We start from the raw sequence: 26,774 nt of genomic DNA, 5'->3' as shown, positions 1-26,774 counted from the left end.
TACGCAATACTTCCACCTGGCTGCTAGTACCATTTGGCTTCCCTCCTACGCTACTCTTGAGCTGTTCTTGTGCAAGTGCGCCTTCTTTCTGCTGTCTGAACTTCTTACGTGTATTGTCTGGTATCTGGTACGGATATATAGTTAATGGCCCGAGTAATAACTATAGCCTATTCTTCCCCTTCAATATCTCCTTTAACGAGCCAGGCTTAACTGAGCGATGTTTCTGTACAGCGGGTGATCTCTCCTCTCTATATAATCAGATGACCACTTAGAGTCGTCCAGACTGAAACTCCATGTTCAAACATGACCGCTACTATTAAGCCCAGATTACTCGGCTAGGGCCTAATTACTCCTGTCGTGAATTATTTATCACATGCCATTGTTCTCATCAAACCAACAGGCTCCCTTAGTGCAGTAACTCTTTTGGAATGGTTTACTGGTTTACCAACGGGTGAAGCCCGTTTCGACGCCTATTCTCTCTATACACTGAAGATCACTTTCCTATCCCTAGTGAGGCCCCTGAGCGACCCTTGGCTTGTTCTGCCTTCTATCGCCCAGTCCTCATTCCTCCTACTTCCTACTGGTCGATAGAAGAAAACCAGCTCACTTATCTACACTCATATCTATTTCTTCGTGTATATACGGAACACTCACATATACCTAAAGTTGTGACTTGAACTTCGTCTTTGCTCATACCTACGCAGACTTACTATAGGTCTACTATATACTGCCTGATCTCACACTGACTAAACCTCATCATGAACCTACCTTGAACTTGTCAGCTGAAATATGCTGCTCTGAGCTATTTGAAGATCATTGGAAACATTGCTGTAGGCCATGGGCTCCAATAATGCCAAACGTCGTCCAGAACCACGATGCCTAGTGTTTTCGAGTCCAAGGTAGTTATGGTCCCTCCATTCTATTCCCTACGGACTCTCATGATACTTCGTTGAGTTGCTCCAGACTCATCCCCTCCGTCATCTTCGATTAGCCTTGTTAGAGAGAATGGGGTCTAAAGAGTGGACTATGCCTCTACATTTGCAACTAGACCTCCTGTGTTGATACTCGAGTAGCTAGTCTGAGTCATTATATTAGCTCTCATGGTAGGTGATTTTTTCTTATGCTGATTCAAGAATCCTTAGGTAGAGTGCATTCACTGTTTCCATGATTTTGCATTACCCTACTTTCTTTACCGTGTTGAACATGTATGTAATGATACTACGTTGTGTTGGATGGAAGACTCCTTTGATAATAGGAGAAGGCTATGTTGCCTAATCTGGAAATCTATCCGACATTACTGCATACGCCTGCGTACAAGTCCACCGTATCTAGCGTGAAAGGAGCTGAACAACCACCGGAGCGGGAATCTGGGCAGCGGAGCGGAACACCGACAATCGGCACCTGGACACGTGCAAGCACGCAATGAACTTGTAACGAACCGTACCCAATCTTGATTATACAAGCATAGATGGCGTCAGTAACTATTATAATGCGCCGAAACCGCCGTATACAATACTCTCTACCCTCGCTCGGTTTGTCACCATGCTCTAGGATATACAATGCACCATGAGCACCACGAGAGCCGTCGTTACTGTGGCACGTCCCGCCATACGGCATAGCTTCCGTGATTCTACACAACTATCACAGAGATCGTTACGATGGCATTCGACAACACCCAAGCGCAATATCCACCAACAGTCGATCCGAAAGTCCCAATCTGCAGCCGTTGTAGACCCCGAGTCGCGATATGAGCCCACGAACCCCCCAATGGCATTCCCATGCCTCGACGCTGTTGAAACGCGCTCGAGGACGCTCACAAGTGCCCGGCGTTCGCAGTCAGGTCCAGAACCTTCGTACACCACTGGCAAAACCCTGAACTATCACTCTAAAGAGTCCCTTCTGCTAGACTGGGGCGGGATTCTACCGGAGTTTAATGTTGCGTACGAGACATGGGGCGAACTTAACACAGATCGCAGCAATGCGATCCTGCTACACACCGGTCTCTCCGCTTCATCGCATGCGCACAGTACAGAGGCGAATCCTAAGCCTGGTTGGTGGGAGAAGTTCATAGGCCCTGGGGCTCCATTGGATACTAACAAGTATTTTGTCATCTGCACGAACGTAATAGGAGGCTGTTACGGCAGTACAGGGCCTAGCTCGATCGACCCTGGAAATGGAGAGAGATACGCTACACGGTTCCCTATTCTGACCATGCAGGATATGGTTCGGGCACAATTTAGGCTTATAGAAGATCTTGGAATCGACAAACTATACGCCAGTGTCGGGAGCAGCATGGGAGGTATGCAGAGTCTCGCCGCTGGCGTGTTATTCCCTGAAAAAGTCGGACGCATCGTCAGTATCAGCGGCTGCGCGCGAAGTCACCCATACAGCATCGCCATGCGGCACACTCAACGTCAAGGTAAGCCGTCAACATGAGCGCCCTTCCAGACCTCAGAAGCATTCATTGACTTCTTAGTGCTCATGATGGACCCACACTGGTCTCGCGGCTTCTACTACGACGCCATACCACCTCATGGTGGTATGAAGCTCGCGCGCGAGATTGCAACTGTAACATACAGATCCGGTCCTGAATGGGAGCAACGCTTCGGTCGACGCCGCGCCGACCCCTCCAAGCCACCCGCGCTGTGCCCAGACTTCCTCATCGAAACATACCTAGACCACGCTGGCGAAAAGTGGTGTCTAGAGTACGACCCGAATAGTCTGCTATACGTCAGCAAGGCAATGGATTTGTTCGATCTAGGGAAGACAAGCAGGGATAATATGGCGGAAGTGCGTGTCAAAAACCAAAGGCGATTGGCGGAACATATGGCTGGCAATGCAGGCAGAAGCACTGCGTCAACGGAGGATGCCACGTTGTGCAGCCTTACGCTCCCCACAACTCCATACGAGGAGAAAGAAGACGCCAACCCTGTCGCGGAAAGCTCCTCCAGCGAATTTTCTACTGCCCCTGGTAGCGCAGTCCCAGATCTCGTCGCTGGTCTCCGACCTATCATCAGCATCCCAACACTTGTGATGGGCGTCGCAAGTGATATCCTGTTCCCTGCATGGCAACAAAGAGAAGTTGCTGCGACGCTGCGTGCGGCGGGGAACCTTAACGTAACGCATGTGGAGCTTGGCGAGGAGAAGAGTCTATTTGGACACGATACGTTTCTCTTGGACCTTGAGAATGTAGGAGGCGAAGTGAGGCGATTTTTAGGGTAGTCACTTGTACCTAATGCTTCGAAGACGCTACTTGAGATGTTCTTTTGTCTGGCGTACGGAGGGTAACAGGAAGCATTCCCCCTGAAGCATAGCATAGCATGGCGTTCGAGATGATATGGAATTTTTGAAGCATTAATGTGTTCGCAGCGTGTAAAATATCGTGGATTCTCGTCAAAGTACGAAATGTAAAGTTCTAGTACAGGCTGTTTGTGTCTATAGAACCTCTATACCGATAAATCATGGAAAGCTGCCTTCATAGCGCCTTTCGAATGTGACGCGGTAACTTCCCTGGTGTTAGTATTCGTAGTACACATGCCTTCTCTACCACTGTTTTAAAAGACACCTTGGGCCATTCTGGGCGGCCCCTGCACGGCTTGTAGATGAAGGACAACGAATTCTATTTACACTGCGGCAGACCTGACAGCAGCAATATCAGGGATAAAATGAGCCTAGTGTGCATTGACAGAACGACCACGTCGACCTAATCAAGCGACTCGGCTTAGCTGTGAATGCACACGTCATTGCGCGGAGATGCGTTGATTTGGAAGAGACATCATATCAGCAGGCAAAATCTGAGAGTACTGGGAACTTCACCGAGAACGTGATGCGTGTTTGTGACAGAGTCAGACAGACGGTGTGTGGTTGAAGGGGTGGAGCTGGCCCTAAAAGTGTCAGGGGCAAACAAACGGCTGCTGTTGCAGCTTATGTAACGAAGGAAGCCGCGCTACTGAACACCCACCACTGACCACCACCCTGTGCAAGTGCCCATTCCGCCTTTCCAAAACGACGAGAGCGGATCCCCAGTCCAGTCCTGGTACTGTTAAATAACAGTAAACCTCCAACCTCTCCTACGAGGCTAAGCACGCCTGCTATTGTCGAAGGCTCTCTACTCCGGAACCAGCTATCGTTCTGGGCATCAAATATTTCCGCGCTGGCTGGCTGAGCAGCGGCCAAACCTCCGTCCAACCTCTTCATCAAGCCATTGAACGACTAGCCGCCATAACACACCATACGCTCAAGACCACATAACCTCTCACTGTCTTGGTGTACTCGCTCCGCCGAGTCTTAAGCAACTAGTCTGATCTTCACCAATAGCGTCGAAGTTAGTTACGCACCTGTATACCTCACGGCCTGGCCTCTAAGCACGTTTTCACACAAACCTTTACCATGGTGGACGCTTTCACACTGAACGAGCAGGATGGCAGGATTAGTCCGGGGATACCGATAGAGGAGGACAACGACATCGCTATGGCGTCAAGCGGACACACAGATCAGGATGCCATCTTCACCTCTTCAACCTCGCGAGGCCAGAAACGAGGGATGATAACTCGATCACAACCAAGGCCTATTCACACCCCAACAAGTCCTCTCAACTCGACGATACCACACAATCTTCTGCCTTCCGCTCCAGCATCACCCCCCACGCCCGCCCCGAGTCCTACACCTCACCAGCGAGCGCCGGATTGGAGTTCAGCCTCTGAGCATGAAGATACGAATATGAGAAATATTAGAGCGCTCTTTGGTGATATGACAGACGCTGAAAAACAAAGGCTTCTTGGAGAGCTGTTGAATATGTGCAACAGCAACCAGCTCAGCTTCGTGCATGAATTCGTCAGCCCTCGTCTGAAGAAAGATCCTTTCACGACACTCCCGAACGAGCTGTGTCTAAGGGTAAACTATGTACCGTCTGACCGTTATTCATTGCGCTAATGGAGCCCAGATATTAACATTCATCGATGACCCCACTACGCTGGCACGATCTTCACAGGTCTCGAGGAGATGGCGAGAACTGGTATCAGATGATATGGCATGGAAGTCACTATGTGAAAAGCATGCCTACCGAAGGCTTTCAAATGAGCCAGCTCCAACACCCCGGCTGGGCTACCGTGCCTCTACACCTGGTCGGCCAAGCTCACCTTCTTACGCCCATGTGCTGCGATTCGGTCAGATCAGGTATTCGAGTTACTCTGCGGGAGCCTCTAGCAGCGCACCAGACCTCAGGACAGAGAGCCTTGATCGAACACATTCAAATATGAGACAGATTAGACGGCGTCCAAAGGCGATGACTTATCGGTCGCATTTCAAGCAACGATACATGGTTGAAACTGCGTGGCGCTCTGGTGGGAGAGTTGACTCCAGACAGATCACACCAGATCAAGGCGTCGTAACGAGTCTCCACTTAACCGATAAGTACATCGTGGTAGCCCTCGACAATGCTAAGATACACGTGTTCGACGTCGAGGGTGGGCACCAACGGACGCTCCAAGGGCATGTCATGGGTGTCTGGGCAATGGTTCCATGGGAAGATGTTCTCGTCAGTGGAGGCTGCGACAGGGATGTCAGAGTATGGAACATGGCTACAGGGTAAGATTATGTCCAGTCGTATGTAAGGCAGTTAGTGTACTAACCGCAACGTCAAGACTACCCATGCACACTCTACGTGGGCACACATCAACTGTTCGTTGTTTGAAAATGTCTGATTCAAACACCGCGATATCTGGATCCAGAGATACAACACTAAGAATATGGGACTTGCCAAGTGGGCAATGTAAGCATGTACTTGTGGGTCACCAGGCTAGTGTACGATGTTTAGAAATACACGGCGATCTCATCGTGTCTGGAAGCTACGATACAATGGCGAAAATATGGAGTATCTCCGAAGGGAAGTGTCTCCGCACGCTGACTGGTCACTTCAGTCAGATATACGCCATTGCTTTTGACGGGCGAAAGATAGCGACCGGGAGTCTTGACACCAGCGTTCGGATCTGGGATCCAACGGACGGTAGATGTCTTGCCATTCTGCAAGGACATACGTCACTAGTCGGGCAACTGCAATTGCGACACGACGTTCTTGTTACTGGAGGGTCAGACGGTTCTGTTCGAGTCTGGTCGCTGGACAACTACCAACCCATTCATCGTCTAGCTGCGCACGACAATAGCGTTACGAGTTTACAATTTGATGAGACTCGAATCGTCAGTGGAGGTAGCGATGGACGTGTCAAAGTTTGGGATCTGAAGAGTGGAATACTGGTACGAGAGCTCAGCTCTCCGGCCGAAGCCGTGTGGAGAGTGGTGTTTGAGGAGGAGAAAGCTGTGATCATGGCAAGCCGTGGCGGTAAGACTATTATGGAGGTAAGAGCACTACGAGTACTTTGGTATATCAATGGCTTTGCTAATCATGAAAATAAGGTGTGGAATTTCGCACCTCTAGAAGAAGACCTTGAGGGCTACCGGTCTTCAAGTCCGATAAGCTTGCCAGACTCGGCAGGCACTTCGCCAGGGTACGCGGACTATCCAGAATACATGAGCCAAAGTCCATACCGCCATTCCACACTTGTAGATACGTCGACAAATACCGACGACGTTCCCATGAGCGAAGCGCCATTCGAGCCCAAATAGGAAGAGTACTGAGAGAGAAGACGATACTATAGCGACATATTACGATTTCAAACTTTACCAGACGAAGTGAGCGATTGCGTTAGCATACTTGAATTCGACCCACGAAAGCATATGGCGCGGCGCACTTTAGGTATCAAAGGGGCATAGGAAGAGGGCGTTCTACAGAATCGACGTGAACGCAGGGCACGAATTTGGACACTTGCGTCCGCCACGCCTCAGTAGCAGCGATCTTGGATGCAGCATTTCTTGGGAGTTATATGTTTGTTACGTGGAATATGGACCATACACCATAAGGGGGTAAGCAATATAGCATTTCATCTGCATTGGCCAATGCTAGATAATTGAATATCAGTGCCAAGTCACACTGCGCCAGCCATGCTACTGAAAAGTCGCGTGATGAATGATGGCAATTTAGCTGCAGTCATGGAGCAGGAGGAAACAAGCTCGCCAAGACCAAAAGCGAAATATAAGCACTAAGGTTCTTAAATGGCATCGAGTGTACGTGCAGACAACCTGGTACGTTGAAGTTGACATCTTGGTCCATCCATGTCTGCGTCGGCTCTCTCGGCCGCCGTTGACGCTGCAAGGTAGAGACAATTAGCGCAGGCTGCGCGCCAACTTGACGTCATTCTGGCGATAACGCGCGCGACCTACTAACACACCAAACCACTGGCATCCGCGCAATCCCGTCCCTGCTCAATGGTGAAAGCTTGAAAAGCTTATCAAGTTGAATCGTGCCGTGTGCCGGTGTTTTTTCCGTACCTATCACTTTCTGTCACGTTGGGTCACGGCTGTCGTGCGAAACGCCTCTTTTAAAGCCAGCTGGCTAGCGATTTCAATTGCTTCCAAACGACTGTCCTGAACATCATAATATCCTGAGTAGAGCTATCCATCGAACCTGCCCACGCGACCGCTCTGATTTCCTCGAATCTCCACCATTTCTTAGTTGAAGAGCTAGGCCTGCACATCACAAAAAAACCTGCCATGGCAGAAAAACTCAAACCCCAGAAGAAAATCGAGCTTTTCTCTGGCACATACTTCGGCGCCTGTACCCTCGGCGGCATCATTGCCTGTGGCCCAACCCACGCCTCCGTCACCCCTCTCGATCTCGTACGTGCATCTCTCGTCTCAGGAACCATAAAAGCCCTCCCATACTGAAGTCTCCTATAGGTAAAATGCCGCCGTCAAGTTGACCCCAAAATCTATAAATCTAACCTTCAGGGGTGGTCCAAGATCTACAAAGGGGAAGGCCTCCGCGGCGTCTTCCTCGGCTGGTCGCCCACCTTCGTCGGCTACGCCTTCCAGGGCGCTGGCAAATACGGCCTGTACGAAGTCTTCAAGTACGCATACGGAGAAAAGGCCTTTCCTAACACCAACAAAACCCTCGTGTACCTCGGTGCCTCTGCCTCGGCAGAGTTCTTCGCTGATATCTTCCTGTGTCCGTTCGAGGCCATCAAGGTGCGCATGCAGACGAGTGTGCCGCCGTTCGCGCACACGCTGAGAGAGGGCTGGGGAAAAGTGGTCAGGGAAGAAGGATTCGCGGGCTTGTACAAGGGTCTGTATCCGCTGTGGGCTCGCCAGATTCCGTATACGATGTGCAAGTTTGCCACATTTGAGGAGGCCGTCAGTCAGATCTACGGCTTCCTTGGCTCGCCAAAGGATAGCTATGGTAAGCTGGCGCAGACGGGAGTGTCCTTTGCGGGCGGATACATCGCTGGTGTCGCGTGCGCGGTCATCTCACATCCGGCGGATGTGATGGTGAGCAAGCTGAACAACGACCGCAAAGCGGGCGAGGCGGCGACAAAGGCAATCGGGAGAATTTATGGAAATATTGGGTTCGCGGGACTGTGGAATGGTTTGCCGGTCCGAATTGCAATGATCGGGACGTTGACGGCGTTTCAGTGGCTTATTTACGATTCGTTCAAGGTCGCGTTGGGGCTGCCCACGACTGGGGGACATTGAGATAGATGAGAGGTTTAGACGATGTGGTGTTTGTTCATAGTTCTTCGAGCGATCATGCGATGGTGGTTATTCATGGTAATATAATACACATACGAACAATACACATACGAACTGTCGTAGCATCGTAGGCTTGCTTTGTGATATAATATGGAATAGCATTTAATAGTGAATATGTAGTGGTAGTATTGCCTGATACGGTCAGCTGCTAAGTCGACTAATGGCGGGCTACCCGAGTTGATGGTCAGTCTGGTCCTGCCATTTCTTTGTACTTTTGCCCTGTTACTGATAGAAATAGAAACTCGGGGTATGCTACAAGTTAAGTAAAGTAATGCTCCCAAGAATGCATACTTTCTGTAGCACCCGTGTAACGCCACACAATGCCACCTTCCCAAACGCCTTCGCTATGCAACATCATCATCAAATGGCGTCCTCGAATTCGTCCTCGTCGGATCCAGAGCCCTCGTCATCCTGGGCCGGCACAGTAGGTGTTGATGTTCCATCAGTGCCATTTGCCTCAGTCTTCACTCTCTTGGCTTCCCGTGCGATATCTGCCGACACGACCGGCGGCACGGGCACCACATCTTCGAATTCATCATCGTCGTCCTCATCGTCCTCGGAGCCCGAGCCCTCTAGTTGCTTTCTTTCTTGCTCTGCTTCTAGCGAGGCAAAGTATTCGTCCAAGGTCGCGTCTCCGCTAGGGCCCTTCTTGTCTTCCTCGACGTCGCCTTCCCCTGCGCGGAGGCCGAGTGCTGAGTTTGGTGTCTCCGGTGTCGCTGTCTGCTGCACGCCAGCTTTAGCTCTCTCGCCAGTAATAGTGGAGTGCGTATGCCATTCTGGAAGAATGTTTTGTTGTGCGATCTTTGCGGCCTGTGCTGCGGCTGCGGCCTGTTCTGCGGCAGTCACAGATGCGTCGTCGGTGATGTTGATGTCGAGCTTCTCGGGTCCACTGGTTATTCCTTTGACGGCGGTAGGCTTGAGTGGCTGGACCACGACTGTAGCTGGCTTCGCTCCGGGGTTGTTTGTAGCACGCGGGACGGGTAACTGGTTGGCCAGCGCCTCTTCTCCGGAACTGGGTGGGATGGACGTGTTGTCGATCTGCTGGAGTAGGTTCAGGAGTCGGCCAAACTGCTTGTTGAACTTCGCCGGCGTATCATCTGCATCGTGAATAGCGTCTCCGTCTGTATTAATCATCTTCAAGACGCTGCCACATCTTTTGCAGGTGAAACCGCTACCCATATTGAAGGAGTCTCTGCTGTCCAGTACCTCCATTGTGGTGTACTCCGCGCGACATGTGGGACATTGCAGCTCCTTTTTCTCTTGCGTTGGTTTGCTTTCAGCCTTTATTCGTTCGTCCAGCATATGAACTCTGTATTTGGTCGCATCGATCGCCCGTCGGTAGTCTATGTAGAAATATTCTTTGTTTGTCGGCTTCATTGCGCCCTCTTTGATTTCTTGACGCACGTAACTGCAGCGCATGTCAGCCAATATAGAAATAAAGAATACTAGTATTCCATACACAGAGATTAGTCCGCCCTCACGCAACTTTCCACATATCTTTTGCGCATTCTTCTGGTTGTTACCATCCATAAGTACCGTGGCTAGGTCAGAGATGGAGAGGCTACCACGGTCAGTCTACCGTCTACAATTCATCTGTCCTTGAAGCTCACGCTGAGTGATTGACTAGGGCATCAATGACCACGATGGCATCGATATCGTAGAAGGCGCGTACAACACTGCGCACCAAGATCTTAGCGAGATCCATGGCTGGATTATGGTGGAAGTCGGCGTGTCCAGAGGCTGTTATGATGGAATCGAGATATATTCGACGGTACCCACACCGTAAATATGATTAGGAAAAGGTGAAGAAATTCATGTATGCCAGGCTGAAGTGCATCAAGCTAATGTGACCATGCGATGGCAATGTAGCGCATTCAATGATCGCAGCGCTGCTCTAGACAATCGAAGCTCTTCCGGGACTATGAGAGTGCGTAAAGTGAGGGATGAAAATACCGAGCCTAGGCGTGCCTACGCGGGATCACTGTGAGGTTGTTCTTGATGCACCTGTTCTGTACTTAGGTTGAATCGCCCACGTAGGGCTGAGCCACTCCCTCCGGTTTAGCGGAGATGTGGATTGAAGCGAGTAATTTTTTTTGTTTCGCGCTAAGGACTCTAGTAGCTTGTGCTCCCATGCTTGAGCTCTCATGATGTTACTTCGATAATTACCCGCCATCCCCCCTGTCCGTTCTACAGTTCTATGCGGGCGCATTCTTTTGTTCAGACCGCTCGTAGCTTGAGCTTCATACCTTCGATCGTCCCGCAAAGATGGCCTCACTTCCACAAGATCCAGAACCGGAACGTAAGTTGGCGATTTCGCAATGCCAAACGTCGCAAGTCCATGAATTCGTCGGACGACAACACGAACCTGGAAAACTATCTGAATTGGCAGGCGAGAGTGGAGAAGCGAAACGCTCTCGAGAAAACGAAGGCGATGACATCACAGACAGACCCGATCGTTCTGGTAAGCGACTTCGCTCTGAAAAGAGTGGACGAGAAGGAAGGAAACCACGCGCGTCGAAACGAGAGCGAGAGCGAGATGCTGGACGTGGTCAATACTTCAGAGAGCGTACTGACAGGCGTCAGCGTAACGATGAAGAGCAGGCGAAGCAGCGCGCTCGCGCTGAGGCTGGACTAAATATCAATCCCATGCTTCCAGGGCCCTTCTCCGCCGAAGAGATCGCTGCTGAGGAACGAAAGCCGAAGCGTAAAGTTGCGGTTCTGGTCGGATATTCCGGTACAGGGTATAGAGGAATGCAAATATCTCACAGCGAACGCACTATCGAAGGCGATTTATTTACGGCATTCGTCGAAGCAGGCGCTGTATCCAAAGCCAATGCTACTGATCCGAAAAAGGTGGCACTTGTACGCTGTGCGAGAACGGACAAAGGTGTTCACGCCGCAGGCAATGTCATATCACTCAATATGATAATTGAGGATCCGAACATTGTTGAAAAGATCAATGAGAAACTGAACCCCCAAATTCGAGTCTGGGGCTTTGAGCGCACGATTTCAAGCTTCAGCTGCTATACCTTATGCGATTCGAGGTGGTACGAGTATCTGCTACCCACGCACGCCCTACTACCACCCCGACCCAGCAGCTTTCTTGGAAGGACATTGGTGCAGATAGCCAAAGAGGAGAATGATTTGGAAGGCTATCAAGCCCGACAAGCTGATTTGAAGGGCTTTTGGGAAGATTTCGAGTCGACCACAATCCGACCGATGTTGGACGGCATGGACGAAGAACTTCGCCCGATGGTCGAGAAGGTGTTTTTCGATGAAGATATCATCTTTGACCTCGATGAGATCCAGAAGGGCCATCTAAACAGGGCTTCAGGCGAAAAAAGCGACGTCCAGACCGAGAGCCCTTGCGATGCTGCCAACGCCCCTGAAGAATGCCCAGAGAACCTGGAGGTGGAAGACGCCGAAAACACCGACCAAAACCATGAGGATGCTAAAGAAACACGGAATCAGCTCAAGGAGAAAGCTCTTGAGACCCTAGACGAGAAACAAAGGCTGAAGTATAAATCGTACGTCCATCAGGTCCGTGATGCTTATCGTGAAGCGCACAAGGCATTCCGCCTCAGTGATGTTCGTCGGCAACGTCTTCAAGAAGCCCTTCGTATGTATGAAGGCATGAAACGCTTCCACAACTACACCGTCTTCAAGTCCTTCACAGACCCTTCCGTCAAACGACACATCAAATCTTTCGTTGCCTCAGAGCCCTTCGAGAAGCATGGTAGCGAATGGATATCCCTGAAGGTTCACGGACAATCATTCATGATGCATCAGATCCGTAAGATGGTCGGGATGGCAGTTCTGGCGGTACGCTGTGGATCACCTCTAAGTCTGCTTGAAGATTCCTTCACGGATGTACGACTATCCATACCCAAAGCACCTGGTTTAGGCCTATTACTGGAACGGCCTGTATTTGAGACTTACAACAACAAGCACGCCAAGGCGTATGATAAAGGCGCGATCGACTTCAGCGCGTACGAGAAACCCATTGAAGAGTTCAAGCAACAGTATATTTATGAACATATCTGGCATACCGAGGAGGAAAAGGGTGAGTTCCGTTCCTTCTTCAAGCACGTGGACTGCTGGACGGACAGAGAATTTCTCTTCCTGAGCTCGAAGGGTGTAGATGCTGTCAAAGGTCTTTATGACAAGAAAGGCAAATCGACACAGAAGCAAACAACGAAGGCAACACTCGACTCGGATGATGAAGGCGATGCCGGCGACGGATGAAGACTATCATCATGAACAATGACTATTTCTTGGTCATGATCATTTGGAGGCTCGTCTACGATGTACGATGCAATTTATACATAAAAGCTAGAGAGAAACAGGTCCTTATCCTGAAGCACCCGATGTGCAAGTCACCCCAATATTACTAGGCGTGTTAATGCACAGTACTCTTCCTGTACCACTAGCGGGCTTCACCGTCCAGTTCTCGAAATGAATGTCACATGTCCCACCCTTAGGACAATTCATGTTCGCTGTTGTCGGACTGTACTTTGAACTTGTTGTCCCTTTGAAGTTCTTGAAATACACTTTCGAGAGCTTTGCTGTACTTGGAGACGAAGTACAATAGCTTGCATCCTCGTTATAACAACTCTGGATCTGTGCTGCATAGTCGCACGAGGAAACAGTGACTCCGTCCCAAGTCACGTTGCTCACTGTCGCAGTACCGTGTGAAGAGCCGCCGGGATACAGCTTGATTCCGACAGCCTTGCTCGAGGTTTGCATGTTCGCATTCTTCACGTAGATGTTTGTAACCGAATCTGAAGATCCTACTCCTCCGCCCAATGAGCCAACTGACAATCCATGGGATCCCTTACATGTTATTGTGTCGACTGTGACATAGTTCGCGCCCGGTTTGAACGCGACGCAATCATCTTGGTTAGACACTGAGATGTTGTACATATTTGTGTAAGAGCTTGAGATATCAAACCCGTCCGTATTCTTGGGAGCAGTGCTACTGCTCGATACTGCAGTCATATACAGGTGTTCGTAGCGGATGTTCGTCGAGCCGCTCGTTGCGACAAAGAAGACATTTGGGGCATTCTTGACCCTCAAGTTCGATACCAAGATGTCAGATGAAGACTTCGTAATGGAGTGAAGCGTTGGCCGGCCGTATGAGTTATCTGCTGCAAACCGTTCCCATGCTGCCTGGCCGTTGCCGTCTAATAGCCCGCCGCCGGTCAAGCTGCGGAACTTTGCACCTTTGATGCCGCTTAAGAGGATGATGGCTTGCTTGTTATTCCAATAGTCCGTGTCATCGGAGACCTTGAGTGTGCCCTCAAGCTGAAAGTCACAGCCGACGCATCCGGCGAGGGAGAGCATAGAGCGAATTTGATATGTCTTGCCCGCCGGTATGACTATGGTTCCCCCATTGCCACATGAAGCTATGGCAGCTTGAATAGCAGGGACGTCATCTTTACTGGCGGAACCAGCTGATGTAGGAGTGCAGACTGCACGTTGCTGGAGACGTGAAGGCGACCTGTTGACTGTTGAAGGAGCGGCTGTTGTGTATGGAGTGACAAGCAGCGCCAAGAAGAGAGCTGTATTGAGCTGCATGTTGATTCTTTTGCAAATTGGTTTTATATCGCATGTATCTGGCATTAAGCCATGGTCATGATTGGTTTATATACACTTTGAATACAAGGCATGTGTTCATCATCTTTACGTTTCCATCATTCAAATAGAGGATCATCATGTCTTCATTGTATTCACTCAGCCCCTAATGCCTCTCAGTTTGACTCTAATATCTCGCTGTGGACAGATTTATCCGAAAGCTCATCTATTTAATTGTGTTTGTTGATCTATGTTGATTTGATTAGATGTGGTAGGACTGTTAAGTACGGCCAATGGCAAAGGTTGGTATGGATGTTTCATTTCACCGACGGCCCGTTGAACAGCACCAGCCTCGTCTATACCCATGCAGAATCCCTACCTCCCCGCATTGTCGTCTATACAGTGTCATGCAGACCAAGGAATCTGTATCTGGACTGAGACATCCAGGGAGATCGGTTCCGGTGGGTCTGAGACATCTTATGCCATATGGGGTAATTACATGGCCCTCTTGAGGTCACATCAGGCTGAAGGGCTACTCGATAGGCTGGTCATGAGTCGCAATCGACTCTATTTCTCATCTAGAGTGTATATGAGACATCAGATATGATTTTCCGGACCCACCATGGCGAACATGTGTTCGCGTATTGTGCAGCTATAAACAGTACTGAACGCGGACATTGAACATTATAAGCTTCGACAAGCAATTACAGCTCAGAACATCGACACTTCTTCTTGATAGACACCCTCGTCTCACGATGCAGTACACGAGTCTCATTACGTTTGTTCTCTCTCTGCTGCTGCATTATGTGTTTGCAACGCCTGTGCCCACCCCGGTCGAGCTTGTCAAGCGTGCGGCTCGAACGTCCACACCGTCCGGCTGTTTGACGGTCCGTGGCTCGAACACGCAGTCAGGCGAATATGCGACATTCGGAGCGGCGCTGTCGAAACTAGGCACGTCGAGCACGGCTGCAGCCTGTATATTCGTCTACTCGGGGACGTACAAGGAGCAGATCGTCGTCCAGTACAAAGGAGCGCTGACAATCTATGGATACACCACAAAGTATGCCTCCTTCTGAAGTCGCAGTAGCCGTGTAGGCTAAATGCCCAATGACTAACACGCCGCAGCACTGGCACATATAAATCCAACACCGTAATCCTGACATACACACAAACGTCCACAGCCGCCGGCTCCCTCGACGCCTCGGCCACCGCGAACATCAAATCGGCAAACTTCCGCGCCTACAACATCAATTTCGTAAACGGTTATGGCGCCGGCACACAAGCAGTCGCAGTCACGGCAAACGGCAACAAGCAAGGCTTCTATGGCTGCTCGTTCAAGGGATACCAAGACACGCTCTACGCGAAGAGCGGATTCCAGTACTACTCGAATTGCTACATCGAGGGGGCCGTCGACTATATCTTCGGTGACGCTGCGGCATGGTTCGGCGAGTGCACTATCAGAAGTAACGGCGGAGGGTACATCACTGCAAATTCGCGTGAAGTGGCGAGTGACACGACGTGGTATGTGTTTGATCACAGCACGGTCGCCGGGGTGGATGGGCAGTCGCTCGCTGGTAAGGTGTATCTTGGCAGGCCGTGGAGGGTTTTAGCAAGGGTGATCTATCAGTATAATTCGCTGTCGAATATCATCAATGCTGCCGGATGGACGACTATGGCGGAGGGCGCGACGCCTGTTTACATGGAGTATCAGAACACGGGTGATGGTAGCAATACAAGTGCGAGGAAGTACTTGACTGCATCTAAAGCTAGTGTGACGAAAGGCCAGCTTTGGGGTGGGGATACCAGCTGGATTGACACCTCGTACTGATCAGCTGCTATCGGGCTCGAGCATTGTTTGTACATACATTTATGGGATTCGGGAAGTTTAGCTTTGGTATGATAGTATGCAGAGTCATTAAGGGGACCATGATAGCATCGTGACCTGATTCACGAAGTAGCTCATGTTTCCTCAATCAGAATTTGCGTACCCTTCCACTTTATAGCCCCATCAAGTGCCAGCTCAAGCCACGGCACATTCACAGGCTTGACTTGTTTCTTGCAAAATTCAATCAGAACCTCAGCACTCGGTGCATTTTCGCAGATGCTGACAGCCGACACCCGTGCGATTCTTAAAGCTTTCGCAAGGTCCTTCTCGGCGGCTAATGGCAATGGGATGAGCAGTGCTGGGGCATCTGCGGCCGTGCGAGCCAACACAGGTAGATGCTGAAATTGGACCGGTATCTTCGTGGATGGGGATGATGGTACAAAGATGAGGCAGATGTTTGCGGGACTCTCGTCAGATCTTTGATCTGGTTCAGCTTTTCGATGCTGGGCTTGCTGCTCAAGACGGCGATTGATGCTATTGATTCCAACTACGACGTGTCGTGAGATCTCAGGTGAGCTTGATCCCGTCCTTGACGAAGGATTAAGCTCAGATGAAGGCGAAAGACGCTTACGTTTCCGATTCCGCTTGACCGACGACGGCGGTGGATTGATCGATCGATGGTGACCAATAGGTTGAAGTAGGCTTTGTGTTGTTAACTGACGGAGCTGGAATGATGGTCGCTAGGAACAAAGCAGCGCATCTCTACACTACTGAAACCCGCGGACTTAACCATAAGTCATGTTTGCTTACCGTAATAGCATCTCCAACATCAAATTTGTGTCTTGAGAATTAATCGTAGGCCATAGACTTGCGCCAGCAGGAAGATCGGTCTTAAACGTCTGCCGTCCTCCTCTACTTTTCTGAGTCAATACCTTGGTCGTCTCGGTCATTTTTGATGGTATTGCAGGTCCTACTGTAAACATGCGATATATAATCTGTCTGATAATTACATGCTTGGTGGAGAGGTGAAAGCCAGTCGTGTCGCAAAACGCTCAGGCATCTACTGCCAAGATCGACTAGGCATTAAGGCATCAAGGTACTCATTATTGTCGTCTACGTCTCGCGTGCAGCGGACGCGACATATCGATTCTGCTTGTTTTAGATATAATGTCTTTATAGTTGCCAGAACATGATGATTTGTTCATATACCTCTGGACGCATGGAACGACATGCTATGTTCTGCATAAGATGGTGTCTACGATGGGCTGACATTGTTGCTGACTCGCTTCTAGGACTCATCAATTGTGCAAGCTAAAGAACGAGCGAGGCTGACATCGTATAGCCCATTGTTCGTCGTACGGTCAGTGAGTTATGGCAACTCCGTGAACTGACGATGTCCCCATGTGTGTGATGCCTCCTATCTTCGGTCGATAGAGCGTGAACCCGGTGCATCAAGCGCTATAGGATACACGATTTGCGGTTACGTAGTACCCCTGACCTACGGCCAAGCACGCAAACGATACCATGATGTAGTCGATTATCTGGGCAAAAGGTCGACAGCGAGCCCCTCTATGTACGTATCCGAGCCGTGCCTGCGGACTCCCACTTCCTGCATGCTGCGTAGCGTCACGCGTTAGGAAGTCCGAAACAATCGGCCATTTAACGACACACATCCAGCCATAACAGGACCACCCGCGCCACACTTCACGACCAACGATATATATCCCCGACGACCCTTTCATTGCGGTGCTTTACTCCCTATCGCGGACTTGTGGATAATCGCACCAGCAATGCTGGTTATGGGACTAGCCTCGTGGGGAGGCTGGTACATCTGCGGGCTACGATATGCTCAATGGGAGGGCAACGTTGTATCTATATATCCCCCGTAGACCTGCTGGTTGCTGGTTGCTGGTATTATCGCCAACCTCAAGTTGTCCCTCCAACACAGTCGTTTCTCCCGAAGACAAGTCATTCCTTAGCCACTCTGTTTTTGACCATTCTTTTAGTCTCATTCTCCTTCTGAGCATTGTTCTTCTTGCTTAATTAACACCATATCACTCACATCAATCCTCTCTCTTTACATCCTATTTCCACTAGGAGCACAATACATACACCCAACTGATAACTGCATCCACATCTAAGCATGTCTCATTCCGCTCGCCAAACCCTCTTCCTTCGCTACGTCCTCGTCTTTCTCTCGCCACCATCCATCTTCACTATCAGCACACTCTCAGCGCGCACCCACTCTTTCTCGTTCACCCAGAACACAATACAAGCACACCTCTGTCTACTTTTATGCGCGCCTCTCGCTGCGTCAAGCCTAGTCAGCGCTTACGTTGTGTACAAATCGCATCGTTCGCAGCGGAAGAACAGCTCTGTTGATGCGGCTCTCGTGCTTGCTCTCGACGTCATAATGGGCTCGGTATTGTTGCTCACGGCAGTTGCAGGTTGGTTCATTATGCGTGCTGAGAGCATGTTGCATAAAAGCTTGGACCCAAGGTTCGAAGTGTGGGCCCGTTGGGGCGTTGTGCCGCTTGTTATTGCATTGTATGTATCTCCTTTTTCACTTCCTGATATTAGCTCTCTGTAACGGCATTCCATTCGCACACCACTTACATGTCTGAACATTGCTAACGGCTAATGAAGCTGTATCCACTACTTCCTCGCCTTCGCGTCGCTCGAGAACGGGGTCTTACTTAGCGCGAGTGGTGGCGACATTGCGTTCGATTCGACAGCCGAGTTTCGAAACGTCTTGTTCGCTGACAGGAAAGGCACCGGTGGGGCGACGCCATTCTTGACGTTCGACTGGGAGAAAGTGCCTGAGAAGGACCCGAGGGTGTTGATCGGGTGGAGTTCGAATTCAGTAGTCTGAAGAGAAGGATCTGCAAGCTGTTGCAGGGTTCCAGGTTGTTAGGTGAGGTGGGAATAACGCAAGGCGAAGAGGAGTCCGTTATCTGCATGGACCGAGAACGAATACCGGGGTTTGTGGAGTATCCACATGTCTGTATATAGAAGTCAACTTTAATATCACATGGGTCACGTATTGAGCATCAAGAATGGAGCGCGTGCGCCACGCGCCTCTTAACATGCTGTAGTAGTACACGCTCCTGTGAGCGCCTCGTGCCATCAGGATGCACGTACAGTGACACCCTAAAGTTTGAATGACACTAAGCCGGGAATACCATGGCGCCCTCGGTAACGGGCAAGCTGAAATCCAATTCTGGATGAGAGCTTCGAGAGTTTTCCGTGGGAGGCGCGACGCCTCCCTTCAGATCCATTAGCATCTTCGGCTACAGCTACACCAGTTCACGATACGTAATTGAGGCCTTGTAGCAAGTTTACAATATTCGCACTCTAAGGACGTTCGGCTTAGTCGATGTGTTGGCTTGCGCCAAGCGGCTGAAATTACTTTACCATTGCGTGATGCATAATAGAAGATGAGTTATTGATCTGTTCGGTAAACAGAGGCTTGATCGGTTAGCACCCCTGACGAAATGTAAAAAGGTGTCGCCCGTATGCAGGATATGGTACAGCGCCTGGGATAATCATTGCCATAATAGACTAGAGTGGTAGGGCTAGCCAGAAGTTCGTCCCATTTTTCGAGTCAGGAGAGGTCGATGCACCAAAACTCTGGTAACAGGATACACATACAGAATACTAATCTCCCACTGCGTCGTGTTGGCTCAGCGCGGGGTATCATCATTCACTGCCAACATATGACCAATTGAGACGCGGACCCGGGACGGAATGGGATACCCCAGATCCCCACAAGCCTTATGTCCGCCCTTGTCCACATAGCGTGCCAATGACATTTTGCCCTTTGTAATTACCCAATCTAGCAAATGTGCATCGACACAAAGATCATCATACTTGGGCCCCTGCTCCACATCACTGGGGTCTACTAGTATACCGACGGTCTTGAACTTGTCAAGAGACCGGGAATAAAGATCAGGGATCTCGTCCACGATGCCGCTATCGTCAGAGGCGTGGTTGACCGGACTCTACGGTTGTATATAAAGCCAGCTCTCTTATCTTGTTTCTGGAAAGGTCGACACGCAAACTCAGCAAACAAAGAATCATGTTGTCGAAGAACATTCTTGCCCTCGCTGGGCTAGTGCCCACGGTGCTATCATGGCCAACAGTCATGGAGATTAACGACAAGTTGATGAGAGCTCGCACAACTGGTCGTCTCAACACTGGTGTTGGCCATCCCTTTCCTTCATTCGATGCTGCTGATCAGTACGTCGACGTTTCTGACGGCAGTGGCCATGAGTTCCTACCACCAGGCCCAAACGACTTGCGCGGACAATGCCCTGGACTTAATGCTGCGGCGAACCATGGATTTCTACCGCGAAACGGACGGACAACTCCCCTACAGACATCGAAGGGTCTCGAGGAAGCGTATAATATGAGCCCTGAGCTTGCCATCGGACTGTCTGCCATATCAATCCTGCTATCAGGAGACATTCCGACGCTGACATGGTCCATTGGTGGTGCTTTCCCTGCTTCCCTCCCTCTCCTTCTTGGTGAACCACAGGGCCTGCTGGGCACCCACAACAAGTACGAGGGTGACGCATCAATTGTAAGAGGAGATGCATACCTTAATAACGGCAATGTCGGTGTTTTCCAAAAGCGCTCGTGGGACAATCTCATGAAAACAATTGGAGAAGGGAACGACCTTACCCTCGATTTGGTCAATGACCATAACCAGGTTATGCACGAGTATTCTCTCAACAACAATGGCTATTACTTCGCGGGACCGTTCTCTGGATTAGTCACGCCAGGTACGTACTGCAGCACACTGCGATCTACCTTGTTTCGTCAAAAAACCTCGATAGCTTATACTAACAACCTATAGCTGCTCACAACTTCGTCGTCAACTTCATGTCCAACCACTCAGCTGAGCAGCCGGGTGGCTTCCTGAGCAAGGAGGTCTTGCGCTCGTTCTTTGCAGTAGAGGGTGATGATACCAACTATGTCCACCACCGAGGACAAGAGCGAATTCCTGAGAACTGGTACAAACGCCCTGGTGGTCTGGATCGCTACAATATTGTCGACGTCGGTCTCGATCTCGTTGCTGGTGCCATCAACTACGGTGATCTCCTTGCAATCGGAGGGAACACAGGCAAGCCAAACACGTTCACTGGAGTCAATGTTGGTGACTTGACGGGCGGTGTGTTCAACGCTGCCACTCTGCTTGAAGGAAACAACCTCATGTGCTTCCTCGTCCAAGCGGCAACGGCCGCGAATGTTGATGAGCTCTCCAAACTCGAGAACCTATTGGGCGACTTGTTGAATCCGGTCCTGGACATGCTTTCTGACATGATCGTCGGCCTGACTTGCCCACAACTGAAAAGCCTTAATACCGACTTGTTGAAGCAATTCCCTGGTTACACCGATCCTTGAGTTCATTGTACTGTCAGCAACCAAAAATGATATGCATTTAGCGAGTATGTTGGAGGTCAGCCACTGGAAGTCAATCATTCAAGATACTTTCATTAAGTATTAAGTATTAATAAATTTCCCACAACATAATGCCGAAACTTAATTTCTTGTTCTCTTGTCCGTCTTGAATGTCCTATGAAGCAAAGTACAATATTATGACTAGTGAGCGTCTACTGCTTACAACCCGCTCAACATATTCATTCATCCTAAAGTCGAAGTCGTCGCGAGCTCGACTCCCATATTCATTGGAATTCAATTTATTCTAGCTAGCGCGAAAGATTTAGTCTTGAAACTACTGCTTTTCCCTTAATGTCAATCATTATGATGTGGTGCGTCCTGCATTGCTGAATATGTAGAGCTATGATACTTACACGGTGACACCTAATTCTCAGAGAGTTTAGTAGACACAGTATTTTGATAATATGAAGGGTTTTATGTAACAAGGTGGGCTTCACAATGGTTGTACCAAACCCTTGATACGGTCTTCCCGGTAGAAAAAGGGGCCTGATGATAGACAGTCACCTTCAGCTTGCTGAAACCTTCCTTAGATAACGCCATCTGCCTAACGCATGATTGGTCTCAGAATAATGGGCCTACATGACGAACGAATCTGGCCGACATAACCTACATATCTGTCTCCTCAAAAAGAGTCCATACAATAGCCTGGCCAAGAGCACTACATGAGGCCCGATGAAGGCTCCCCTCAACATAGTCTCCCTGAATACAGAAGACTACATGGAAGAGGCACCTACGTAGGAGCAAGAACATCTCTAAGTTTCTCAGACCCCAACTCGACCTCGAGAAGGATCTCCATCCCAAGTGACAGAGCGTCTGGGTCGGGGTTGACATGCTGATACGCTGCAACGAAGAATATGTAAACAGCCTTGGAACGGGGGCAATTTTCCGAAATGTAGGATCATATCTCCTATGCACGAGCTTAATTTTGGAGGGACATGGACAAAACGGGCAGTGGAGGCTCTGCGTATAGCCTTACTGTGACATGGCACGTTGTATGCATGCGCAGGCAGGGATGCGACACTTCTTGCCCACAATTAATGGCAGCCTAGGGCTGACATCCATCACACAGGCATACATGCCTTACCAGCAAGGTTTGTCGCAAGGAATGCACATATTTGAGTCATCTGACCATAGAGGATTCCTTGTGGAAAAGACTTGTCCATACGTTATCGAATCTTCCATGCTGAGGTGATCACAGCAGCAAGGCAAGACGTATTGCAAGTCCACCAAGTCAAGCAAATTACCGAGCAACTTACCGGCCTAGGAGATTGTTCTGGAATTATCGTGGTTCCTGAGATCGTTCTGCATTCAGCGAACAACAGTTGGAATTTTACTGAAGTACAGCGTTGATTGGCCGTGGTTGCAGCAGCAGTGAGGCACAGCATAGGCGGCGTAGGCGGCATTTCTTCTACCCCAACAGACCGCAGGAATTACTGAGCCTGACATGGTATTAGTATGGCCCCATCGTGTGAAGTCTGCACTTGGACATGTCCAATATTACGACATCCATGTCTCGTCACTGACCACTGATCAAGTTGACGACACCGGAGCTATGTGTGTCATGCCAAAACAAGGCTGATAAACTTTCCCTTGGACAACTAGGGTACTATAGTACTAGATAAACCAGGATTCAGGGAGATGCAAGATCTAGAAAACATTGACAGATGTATTGTCGCGTCGCTCGTATGGTGCAGCTGCTCAATCGACGACGAGGACTCGGGTTGTAGAAAGACCATGATGCGGAATTGCATACAGTGAAATTGCCGTGATATTGGTTTCAATCAGCCCGATATAACTGGTGTGGCAGTGTGCTTCATGAGTCATATGCTAACTGGACGGATTGGTGACAAAGGTAGCAGATGTATGAACGGGGTCATATATAGAGATACTTGGGACGAGATGATGTTTGTACCATGGCTTTTTACTCTAGTTTACATACTAACATAGATCATAAGAAAATGCAGATCACTTCAGCTAAAGACCATAGATTTAATCTGACCAAAATCCATCTCGCTCACCAGCCATGCTCTCGAACAGACGACACCAATCTAAAAAGTAGCCTTGCAACCTGTACTGGGTCATCTCGCTGGATGAAATGACCACATAGCTCCGCAGTGATCGGCCCCTTGGCAGCCGCAGAGTCTGTGATATGTACGAGGTCCTGGTTATACTTCGCCCAGAAAGGATTGTGGTAATTCGTCGTGATTGCTCTGGGTATTTCCAAAGAACCCTGTGACAAGTCAGCCAAGACAGACACACATGACTACGCCGAACTTACAGTCTCTCCATCCTCCGCGAATTTCTCAGGGTCATGACCTACGACCGTTAAGAACGGCCTATTTCCTTTCAAACCCACGAGTTTCGGGCCATGCGCACTAGGTAGTAGACTGGGCAGACTTCTGCGATCCAGACCCTCTGCATTCTTCACACTGGGGTGGAAGATCTTCATAAACTTCTTTCGCGTCTCACGCAGCATCTCAAGGGTGACTCCGTCCGGCAGTTCCCCCTTTTTGAAGTTCGGTGCGTCCGGATCTGGTATGAACGACACAAGATCCGAGTTTGCGATGATCGAGTCCAAGAACAGTAGACCACAGACAGTGCTTGGATACCTTTGGGCGAATAGTCGAGCTATGGCACAGCCGATCGAGTTGCATACCAGTATCAGCTTCGATGTGCCCAGCTTGATATGGCCGAACTTGTCCGTGCCGAGGTGTAGCAGAATACCGTGGAGATCGTCTACTGCATCCATTACATCATGTCCATATCCTTCCTCTTTCTCAGATGTAGCATCCTTAGGATCTTGCTCCGAATCTCCTTGGCCATAGCGGTCATATGATAGCATTGGGGGGCATGGGACGGCTGCGTCTAAGCATTCGCCATAAAAATGATGCATCACAGCTTCCCATGGTGAGCGAGGGAGCATAAGACCGTTGACGAATACGATAAGAGTTGCTACGGGGTCGTTGCTTGGACTTTTACAAAATGTGTATGCTAGCTTGGCTGACTCCTTTCCAGGGAGGCGGAGGAAGCCATGTTGGAGGTTGGCTGCGGGCGACAGACCTGAGACAACGCCGGAGACTGTGGATGTGAGGATTGAGGAGACGATTGAGCTCTCGTGAGACATCTTGATATCAAGATTCCCCTTCTGAGTACAGAGTGGAGATGGTGTACTCATTCATGCCAGCTTCGGTATTGGGACCCCGTAGAGCGCGCCCAGCGCGCGAGATAGATTGGTTCGTTGAAGCGTGGGAAAGAAGTTTGCTTAGATGTACCTCTACCAAATGTAAACAAGCTACCAGTCCCACAATAATCACGGAAGTCTTCTCACCAACAGGGATATCCCAGTGTGGACGAGTGTCGGAGTGAATTCCTAGCGTTACGTCAACTGGGCGGTTCGGGGTGCCGCTGCAGGAACCGACGCAGCCGGTTCCTGAATCGCGTGCCCCGGCTTTTTCCCCGTCTGGGCCCGCGTCTCGGCGATCTGTGCTTCCGCCCTCCTGCTCCTTAAATCGAGGTAAACGTCACTGTACAGCTCAGTACAGTTACTTAGCGACGTGTTTGTTTTCGCGCATTGCGTCCTTCGTTCCTTGCAGCTTCAGCTTCTTCTATCCACATCAACATTTTCTCGCAAGTGTCTATCTGGGACTTGAAGATTGCAACAACTATTCCATTGGAAAACCAACTGTCTCATCATCTCCATGCATCACGCAACCATGTCGTCCATCCAGAATGGTCTTCCAAAGGAAGCTCCTACGTCAGAAGAAGCTCTGGCTCAACTGGACTCGAAAATTAAAGACACGCGCACCAAACTCGACTCGCTGAAGCTACAGCTCCTCAATGAGCAAAAGAAGCTCGACAAGTTCCTGCACGAGCGTGACTTTCTCAAATCTGCCATGAAAAGCACCTCTCTCAACACCCCAGAGCAGCTCGCCAGCACTCAGTACACCGACGGTGCCCCTTACGACCGCCCCCTTCCTCTCCGTCGTATGACCTCTGGGCCGTTCATCATCACGGATTCACCGCGCTCTCCCCCACCCACGACAAATCTCTCCCCTCCGCCGCTCAAGAACCGTCTGTACGCTGGTCACACACCCATCGCGCCCGTTGGCCTGTCGCCCTCCGCATCTGCCTTTGCCACGCCTCTCGCGGCGCCAAAGCAGCCTCTTGCCGAACGTTCTACTTCGTACGACGCCTCGCACCGTCTCGCCGAGATCACACATGAGTCCGACCCTGGCCCTCTTCCGCATGTCGACGGTGACCCGCATATCGAGGGCCCGCTCACTGCCTCAGACCCTGACTTCCTAGGCCTGGTGACGGAGAGACTGGTGCGTGTCAAGACTGAAGAGGAGAATGAGATGCACTCGCAGCACAATGGTCCCGCGAACGATTTTGGACTCGAGATAGCCGCGCTACGCAGGGGAAGCAACGAGCGAGAGAATGTGGATCGGGATGAGTTTCAAGAGCCGGAAGATGACGAGCTCAGTCCGTTGGGCGAGCGGGTGCCGGTGATGGAGATGATGGAGGGCGTCAAGCTAAAGGCGAAGAGGAGCACGAATTTCGGGGTGCCTCTGGGGCAGTTGAGATAAAGTATCAAACTTGCGGGAGATGGGAAGTCGGTGGATCAGCGCTATGCATGCGCTTGCTTCCATCTGCATAACGATCGGACATTGCCGATAGAACTGCACATGCTATCAGGAAAGGGAGAAGTCATGAGCAAGAAGACCGCGTCAGTGACAAAATATATTAGCTACAAAGCCAACAGTCTCAATCACAACTCAATCAACCATTCACGACCACATCCAATCATCCCTACGACGTCTACAGATTTAAACTCCAAAGAGCACGAGTAACATGGGTAGATACGTGATATATTTCTCAATTCAAAACTTATGACACGAAAGTGTTGTAAGTATTCATGATGATAATCATAGTAATAGTAGTAATAACAAATCCGGTAACATACATCCAAAACACGACCAGAATAGTACTGACAATAGCGCGTGCCTGTTACACACAAGTCTCTCGTGTCTGCAATCGCACAGACAGAACATACCAAGCCAGACCAGACCATACCAGACCTATGAGGTAGATTGAAGGCGGGAAATTTAAACTTCCGCGTTCTGGCGAGATCCTGGCGGGTTCGCCCGTATTTGTATCCATGCAGTTCCCCAAAAGCCGCCCAAGCCGCCCAGCCCACCTACCTACAGCAGGCCCCAGTCCACAGGCGGGCCGTCCCGTTCAACCTTCGCCAGAATCCCATCCCCATGTTTCC

General features: G+C 50.1%; 13 protein-coding genes across 13 annotated transcripts; 8 read left to right on the top strand and 5 right to left on the bottom strand.

Moving 5' to 3' along the window:
* Positions 1-1,456: 1,456 nt before the first annotated feature.
* On the top strand, positions 1,457-3,472 carry EJ05DRAFT_460207 (homoserine acetyltransferase). The gene is made up of 2 exons (XM_033742605.1): positions 1,457-2,419; positions 2,477-3,472. The coding sequence occupies exons 1-2, from the start codon at positions 1,567-1,569 to the stop codon at positions 3,220-3,222; spliced, it is 1,599 nt and encodes a 532-aa protein (XP_033605869.1). The 5' UTR covers positions 1,457-1,566; the 3' UTR covers positions 3,223-3,472.
* Positions 3,473-4,389: 917 nt separating this feature from the next.
* Positions 4,390-6,621, top strand: EJ05DRAFT_496248 (F-box/WD repeat-containing protein pof1; the record flags this gene model as incomplete). Its single annotated transcript, XM_033746359.1, has 4 exons — positions 4,390-4,893; positions 4,943-5,586; positions 5,643-6,354; positions 6,412-6,621. 4 exons carry the CDS (start codon positions 4,390-4,392, stop codon positions 6,619-6,621), a joined length of 2,070 nt encoding a protein of 689 aa, XP_033605868.1.
* Positions 6,622-7,113: 492 nt separating this feature from the next.
* On the top strand, positions 7,114-8,719 carry EJ05DRAFT_38092 (mitochondrial carrier). Its single transcript, XM_033741231.1, has 2 exons — positions 7,114-7,731; positions 7,792-8,719. The coding sequence occupies exons 1-2, from the start codon at positions 7,606-7,608 to the stop codon at positions 8,581-8,583; spliced, it is 918 nt and encodes a 305-aa protein (XP_033605867.1). The 5' UTR covers positions 7,114-7,605; the 3' UTR covers positions 8,584-8,719.
* Position 8,720: 1 nt separating this feature from the next.
* EJ05DRAFT_534767 (uncharacterized protein) lies at positions 8,721-10,707 on the bottom strand. Its single transcript, XM_033749209.1, has 3 exons — positions 10,251-10,707; positions 10,100-10,201; positions 8,721-10,048 (listed from the first exon to the last, which is right to left on the bottom strand). Exons 1-3 carry the CDS (start codon positions 10,343-10,345, stop codon positions 9,001-9,003), a joined length of 1,245 nt encoding a protein of 414 aa, XP_033605866.1. The 5' UTR covers positions 10,346-10,707; the 3' UTR covers positions 8,721-9,000.
* A 198-nt stretch (positions 10,708-10,905) lies between these two features.
* Positions 10,906-12,885, top strand: EJ05DRAFT_491299 (tRNA pseudouridine synthase; the record flags this gene model as incomplete). The annotated part of the gene is made up of 2 exons (XM_033745968.1): positions 10,906-10,939; positions 11,084-12,885. 2 exons carry the CDS (start codon positions 10,906-10,908, stop codon positions 12,883-12,885), a joined length of 1,836 nt encoding a protein of 611 aa, XP_033605865.1.
* Positions 12,886-12,938: 53 nt separating this feature from the next.
* Positions 12,939-14,217, bottom strand: EJ05DRAFT_516941 (glycoside hydrolase family 28 protein; the record flags this gene model as incomplete). The annotated part of the gene is made up of 1 exon (XM_033748665.1): positions 12,939-14,217. One exon carries the CDS (start codon positions 14,215-14,217, stop codon positions 12,991-12,993), a length of 1,227 nt encoding a protein of 408 aa, XP_033605864.1. The 3' UTR covers positions 12,939-12,990.
* Positions 14,218-14,969: 752 nt separating this feature from the next.
* On the top strand, positions 14,970-16,042 carry EJ05DRAFT_433061 (pectinesterase; the record flags this gene model as incomplete). The annotated part of the gene is made up of 2 exons (XM_033741588.1): positions 14,970-15,274; positions 15,340-16,042. 2 exons carry the CDS (start codon positions 14,970-14,972, stop codon positions 16,040-16,042), a joined length of 1,008 nt encoding a protein of 335 aa, XP_033605863.1.
* Positions 16,043-16,173: 131 nt separating this feature from the next.
* Positions 16,174-16,989, bottom strand: EJ05DRAFT_496242 (uncharacterized protein; the record flags this gene model as incomplete). The annotated part of the gene is made up of 2 exons (XM_033746358.1): positions 16,174-16,741; positions 16,850-16,989. 2 exons carry the CDS (start codon positions 16,987-16,989, stop codon positions 16,174-16,176), a joined length of 708 nt encoding a protein of 235 aa, XP_033605862.1.
* Positions 16,990-18,085: 1,096 nt separating this feature from the next.
* Positions 18,086-19,137, top strand: EJ05DRAFT_472316 (uncharacterized protein; the record flags this gene model as incomplete). Its single annotated transcript, XM_033743160.1, has 2 exons — positions 18,086-18,586; positions 18,686-19,137. Coding segments are annotated over exons 1-2 (625 nt in total), but the record flags the coding sequence as incomplete, so codon positions are not given.
* Positions 19,138-19,888: 751 nt separating this feature from the next.
* Positions 19,889-21,445, top strand: EJ05DRAFT_534763 (Cloroperoxidase; the record flags this gene model as incomplete). The annotated part of the gene is made up of 2 exons (XM_033749208.1): positions 19,889-20,823; positions 20,898-21,445. The coding sequence occupies exons 1-2, from the start codon at positions 20,118-20,120 to the stop codon at positions 21,443-21,445; spliced, it is 1,254 nt and encodes a 417-aa protein (XP_033605860.1). The 5' UTR covers positions 19,889-20,117.
* A 787-nt stretch (positions 21,446-22,232) lies between these two features.
* Positions 22,233-22,905, bottom strand: EJ05DRAFT_482214 (uncharacterized protein; the record flags this gene model as incomplete). Its single annotated transcript, XM_033745147.1, has 3 exons — positions 22,233-22,342; positions 22,587-22,656; positions 22,759-22,905. The coding sequence occupies 3 exons, from the start codon at positions 22,903-22,905 to the stop codon at positions 22,233-22,235; spliced, it is 327 nt and encodes a 108-aa protein (XP_033605859.1).
* Positions 22,906-23,516: 611 nt separating this feature from the next.
* On the bottom strand, positions 23,517-24,626 carry EJ05DRAFT_482213 (uncharacterized protein; the record flags this gene model as incomplete). The annotated part of the gene is made up of 2 exons (XM_033745146.1): positions 23,517-23,732; positions 23,781-24,626. The coding sequence occupies 2 exons, from the start codon at positions 24,624-24,626 to the stop codon at positions 23,517-23,519; spliced, it is 1,062 nt and encodes a 353-aa protein (XP_033605858.1).
* A 412-nt stretch (positions 24,627-25,038) lies between these two features.
* Positions 25,039-26,457, top strand: EJ05DRAFT_507007 (uncharacterized protein). Its single transcript, XM_033747874.1, has one exon. The coding sequence runs from the start codon at positions 25,201-25,203 to the stop codon at positions 26,086-26,088; it is 888 nt and encodes a 295-aa protein (XP_033605857.1). The 5' UTR covers positions 25,039-25,200; the 3' UTR covers positions 26,089-26,457.
* The last annotated feature ends 317 nt before the right edge of the window (positions 26,458-26,774 follow it).

The sequence above is a fragment of the Pseudovirgaria hyperparasitica genome (assembly GCF_010093815.1).
Source record: "Pseudovirgaria hyperparasitica strain CBS 121739 unplaced genomic scaffold EJ05scaffold_1, whole genome shotgun sequence".
In the NCBI taxonomy this organism is placed as follows: domain Eukaryota; kingdom Fungi; phylum Ascomycota; class Dothideomycetes; order Acrospermales; family Acrospermaceae; genus Pseudovirgaria; species Pseudovirgaria hyperparasitica.
Note: the sequence above shows the minus strand (reverse complement) of the source record. Positions and strands in the feature narration are given on the sequence as shown.

Excerpts from the sequence above, each read along its gene's own strand:
- EJ05DRAFT_460207 (XM_033742605.1), top strand. The coding sequence starts at position 1,567 with ATGAGCACCACGAGAGCCGTCGTTACTGTGGCACGTCCCGCCATACGG. Across the intron at positions 2,420-2,476 it reads GCGGCACACTCAACGTCAAG|TGCTCATGATGGACCCACAC; the intron begins GTAAGCCGTCAA and ends TTGACTTCTTAG.
- EJ05DRAFT_38092 (XM_033741231.1), top strand. The coding sequence starts at position 7,606 with ATGGCAGAAAAACTCAAACCCCAGAAGAAAATCGAGCTTTTCTCTGGC. Across the intron at positions 7,732-7,791 it reads CCGTCACCCCTCTCGATCTC|GTAAAATGCCGCCGTCAAGT; the intron begins GTACGTGCATCT and ends AGTCTCCTATAG.
- EJ05DRAFT_534767 (XM_033749209.1), bottom strand. The coding sequence starts at position 10,345 with ATGGATCTCGCTAAGATCTTGGTGCGCAGTGTTGTACGCGCCTTCTAC. Across the intron at positions 10,202-10,250 it reads GCCCTAGTCAATCACTCAGC|CCTCTCCATCTCTGACCTAG; the intron begins GTGAGCTTCAAG and ends TGACCGTGGTAG. Across the intron at positions 10,049-10,099 it reads GAGGGCGGACTAATCTCTGT|TTACGTGCGTCAAGAAATCA; the intron begins GTATGGAATACT and ends CATGCGCTGCAG.
- EJ05DRAFT_507007 (XM_033747874.1), top strand. The coding sequence starts at position 25,201 with ATGCATCACGCAACCATGTCGTCCATCCAGAATGGTCTTCCAAAGGAA.